The sequence below is a fragment of the Ipomoea nil genome, unplaced genomic scaffold (genome assembly GCF_001879475.1).
Source record: "Ipomoea nil cultivar Tokyo-kokei standard unplaced genomic scaffold, Asagao_1.1 scaffold2742, whole genome shotgun sequence".
Taxonomy (NCBI): Eukaryota; Viridiplantae; Streptophyta; class Magnoliopsida; order Solanales; family Convolvulaceae; genus Ipomoea; species Ipomoea nil.
In genome coordinates, this window is record NW_017619170.1 from 773,725 (window position 1) to 778,836 (window position 5,112).

Here is a 5,112-nt window from a genome sequence, read left to right on the forward strand (position 1 = left end):
TGTATGTGTCCTAACAGATGAAGGAGTCGTATTCCGGATGGAGGTTTTCATCATTATCGCGAGAAGTACACCTGGACGGCACCTATAACGCAGGGACGCAGGCGTCTCAGGGTTGGCATTTTGTTAGGTCGGCCAGAGCATCTACTCTCCTTCACTGACGATTACTCGCAGCTCGGAGAGTGGGGGACTGATGACGGATATATTAGGAACCGACCTGCACCGACCTGAGGGCGCGGACAAGAACGGGTCCCGGGGCGGCGCCACGTACCCGCCCCGGACGGGGCCTCGCCACGTGGCCCCCGCACGGGCCACGTCGGAGGACGGGCCAGCCTCTCCAGGAGGCCGGGCCGACCTCCAAATGGGCTCAGCCCGAGCCCATGACGGGCTCGGCCTGGCCCCACAACACGGCCCGGTCGCGAGACCGGGCGCGGTCAACTCGGATCTAACCACCCCCCGCTTTAGGGGGTGGCGGTTAGGGGCGGGGGTTGTATAAAAACCCCCCACCTTGTCTAGTTAGGACACGATCTACATTTCCTACATACTTTGTCCTAAAATACTACTGTAATAGCCAATTCTACGGCATTTAATACAATCTACGGTCTCACGGCCTTTGCTATATCATTCGTACCATTTATTTATTATTCGTACTCTTATTCGGGTTAGTTAAGTCGGTCCCCCGGTTTAATTAATTCCATCAATTATTATTATTATTATTATTATTATTATTATTATTATTATTATTATTATTATTATTATTATTATTATTATTATTATTATTATTATTATTATTATTATTATTATTATTATGGGAAAATGGCGAGTTTGGTCCCTGAATTATAATGGTAGTGACGACTCATTCCTTGAGTTATGATCGTATCCTTTTTTAGTCCCTCAGTTATGATTGAACTGGCGCATTTGGTCCCTGACATTTAAAATTGACGAAAAAATTAAAAAAATATTTAAAACTTTAGGGGTAAAGTAGAAAATTTACATTTTTTTCACTTTCTTATATTGAAACCACTTTTTCAACATTATTTTCAACTTCCTAACATTGTATTTCAAGGTTCTTCAATTCCAAAAGTAATTCAATAATCTTCTTATAACTTGTTAGTAACCTGAGTCTCGTATAAGGGACTTATGACTCAGTACAAACAAGAAAACACTTGATCATTGTCTTCAATCATATAAAACACACAATCATAAAAGTTTCAGATTTCCATTACTAAACATTATGGTAATCAAACCATAACTTTTGGAATACAAGAATATATCAAATTTCTCAGTTATTCTCATGACAAATTCACTAAGGGAGTAACTTGAGAATTTTAGTACGTAAAATTATTTCGTAAGCTCTACAGTAACTTGATCAAGAATCGTATATCCTGACAATATATGAAAATTATATTATATATATACCCATCACTTCATCTGTCTTCTTAAAAACTAGAGTAATGAATGAGAAACCTAAGACTCAGTTATGAAAATTCTAAAAACTTTTGTAACTTTTAAAAACGATTATTGACTGTTGCATATGAAAATTTTTTACATACTAAAAATCTAGGGTTATTCCGTTGGTGAATTTTTCATAAAAGCAATCTGAAAAATTTGACATCATTTTGTATCTCAAAAGTTCTGGTTTGATTACCTTTGTTGCTTAGTAAAGAAAATTGAAAATTGATAAAATAGTGTGTTTCACACGTCTGAAGACAATGATCAAGTGTTTCTTTGTTTATGCTAAGTCTTAAGTTTGTTATATGAGAGCCAGGTTCCTAACAAGTTATACTAAAGTTATTGAAATGCTTTTAGAATTGAACAATCTTAAAATAAGAGGCTAAGAAGTGAAAAATAATGTTGTGAAAGTGATTTTGATATAAGAAAGACAATGATCAAGTGTTTCTTTGTTTATGCTAAGTCTTAAGTTTGTTATATGAGAGTCAGGTTCCTAACAAGTTATACTAAAGTTATTGAAATGCTTTTAGAATTGAACAATCTTAAAATAAGAGGCTAAGAAGTGAAAAATAATGTTGTGAAAGTGATTTTGATATAAGAAAGACAATGATCAAGTGTTTCTTTGTTTATGCTAAGTCTTAAGTTTGTTATATGAGAGTTAGGTTCCTAACAAGTTATACTAAAGTTATTGAAATGCTTTTAGAATTGAACAATCTTAAAATAAGAGGCTAAGAAGTGAAAAATAATGTTGTGAAAGTGATTTTGATATAAGAAGGAGAATAAAGTGTGAATTTCCTACTTTACCCCTCAAATTTTAAATATTTTCGCCAGTTTTAACGGTCCGGGACCAAATATGCGCCATTTCGCTCATAACTGAGTGACTAAAAATGGATACGGTCATAATTCAGGGACTGAGTCAGAACTTGAGTATAACTCAAGGACAAAAGATGCAATTTTTCCTATTATTATTAATTTTTAATTTTTAATTGTTTGAGTGAACGAGTTTGGATGGAAGAACAAAAGTAGGATTTTGTTTTTAATAATAGTATAGAAGTATAGATGATATAGATATAGAGTTTGGACGGGAGAACAAAAGGTATGTTTGGTTGATGAGTTTTGCCGTAGGAATTAGTATGAAAGTTATTGTTATTGTTTGGTTGATAGGTTTTTAGAACACTACTATGGGTTTGGAATACCCCATGAATTGAAAAATTCATATCCAAATAAAATAAGAGTTTCATTCCCTTATTCATTTTTAAGCGTAACCATTCACATTCCACTCTACTACCAAATATGTTAAATACTTTCACCGGAACTCATTACCATTACTAAGTATTTGATACCTAATCCGATTCTGATTCCCATGTGCAAACCAAACACACCCCGTGATAGAATAGCGACATTCCGTCGAATCGGACCTGCCTTGTGCTCCATCGAAGATCCGATCGTCTCCGTTCAGGTGTTTTTCCAGCATTATTCGTATTTAGTAGCGTTAATACTTCAATACAAGCTATTCTTGTGTTTATTTTGTGTTTGCTGTTACTAAAATTTTTCAGTTTTTTGTTTACTTCAGCTTCAATTTGATCTTCCTTCAAATCCTTTGTTTAGAAATACTCTAACCCTAAGTCTGAGAGGTTGGCCCTAACCAGTTTCTATTTGTTTATTTTCCACCATGTAGAAGGGAGAAGCTAGTGATATAGTTCAATTCACTCTGTTTTATTCTTTTTCCATTTTGTATATATTTAATTTGAGCTTGAATGGTGAATAGTTTGGGTTTTCATGTAGTAATGTATTCATTGGATACGATAGTTTGCAGATATAAATGTCACTGTCATTATTATTATATTATCAGATCAAATGGTTAACTTTTCAAGGTTAAGTATTATAGAAGGATATAGATAGGAATATTTGGGTGATGAAAAGAAAACTAAAACAAATATTGTAAACTATTCTTTTACAATTGGATTTTCTAATACTGGTTTCTCCTTTATTAGGAATGGATATCTCAGGAAATAGCAAACAGAAGGCCATGGATGATAAACTTATTAACTTGCCAACGGATGTTTTAACCTGCATCCTAGATCGCTTGCCTGCTCGAGATGCAGCAAGAACAAGTATTTTGTCTAGAAAATGGAGATACATATGGGCTGGTCATCCAAATCTTGTACTTGATCCCAAGAATATAGTCACTGTCACCAAAAATGATTTTGTTGGAATAGTCAATCAAATTCTCTTACAGCATATTGGGCCCATTCTAACTTTTCATGTCAGCCTTTCAGATGTACACATGTCACAGTACCCAAACATTGATCCATGGATACTATACTTGTCAAGAAATGGATTGAGGAAATTCAGAGTGGAGAATTCCAGTCATGATCTCTATGCACTTCCCTCTTATGTATTCTTGTGTCAAGAACTTACGTTTTTGTATCTGTCTAACTGTATCTTCAAACAACCATGTGGTACTATAAGAAGCTTTCAAAATCTTAAGATCCTTTTTTTGTCTCAAGTTGCTTTCAAGCCAGAGGTTTCTGCTTCTATCTTTGCTGCATCAAAGCTTGAATGTTTGAGGTTACAAAGCTGCAGTGGTATGGATCACTTGAACTTTGATGGCTGTTTATCATCACTTTGGGCCTTGATACTTTGCTACAATCACGGGGTTAAACTGAGTTGTTTTATGAACTGCAAAAGTATTACACATGCACGCCTTTTATCGCCAATGGAAGTTAATAAATGTTTTGGCCCTGGTGAGAGGATCAATTTAGCAAGCTTGTTTGAACACTGGCCTCTACTTTCAAACCTTTTTCTGGATGGACACCATCTCAAGGTACAATCTCTTTTAAGATGTCGATTCTTGTTTCCCGAACAATGTGTTTAGGTTGCATTATCATTTTTCTCTGTGTTGGTAAGCTTTTGGCTGCAGGCTCTATTATGAGTGCACTTCCAGTTAAAATCAACAACTTGAGGGATCTTCTACTATATCAAATTAACTTTACCGATCTGGTACAAGTCTCCAGCATCCTTTGCTTGCTTCACAGCTCTCCTAGGGTGCATAGCCTTGAAATTTGGATGAACGTGAGAAACTAATGGTCTACATATATTTATTTATTTCTACCCTACTCTCAGTGTTGTTGTTTGAACTTATTTCAGTTTTGTTGTATGTATAGATTCCGATGGTGACTGCTGACAACAGCCTCGTTTTACAGTATTTGCAAGAACGTAGCTGCATGAGCGAGGAGATTAACAGTTTGCGGGCTTTGAAGATGAAATTTTTCCATGGGTCAAGAGCTGAAATGCTTTTTGTAAAGCTAATACTTGCGTGCTGCCCGGCCTTAGAAAGGGTTAGTTTTGTGGACAAGAAAGTAGTAGAGGTATCGGAAGTCTCTAATATTTTGAAAGAGTTAGTGCTATTCCCTCGAGCTTCAAGGAAAGCACAAATCATATTCTGAACTTGTGACTAAAATTATGCTGGATTAGTTCCAAATAGGTATCATCCCATGTATGAAATTCCTTATTTTCTTCAAAGAATACCTATGCGGACTCCCTAGCTTTCCCTTCCAGTACACAACATTGTCCTCTGCTGAATGGTCTTGATAAATCCTAATAATTACCCTTAAGAAAAATTGTAATTTATGCCCTTTCATAATATGTCAATTATGAATG

At 35.7% G+C, this 5,112-nt stretch overlaps 1 protein-coding gene across 1 annotated transcript; it reads left to right on the top strand.

Moving 5' to 3' along the window:
* Positions 1-2,846: 2,846 nt before the first annotated feature.
* On the top strand, positions 2,847-4,912 carry LOC109156580 (F-box/FBD/LRR-repeat protein At1g13570-like). Its single transcript, XM_019304431.1, has 4 exons — positions 2,847-2,908; positions 3,444-4,276; positions 4,360-4,452; positions 4,617-4,912. The coding sequence occupies exons 2-4, from the start codon at positions 3,446-3,448 to the stop codon at positions 4,896-4,898; spliced, it is 1,206 nt and encodes a 401-aa protein (XP_019159976.1). The 5' UTR covers positions 2,847-2,908; positions 3,444-3,445; the 3' UTR covers positions 4,899-4,912.
* Positions 4,913-5,112: the final 200 nt, after the last annotated feature.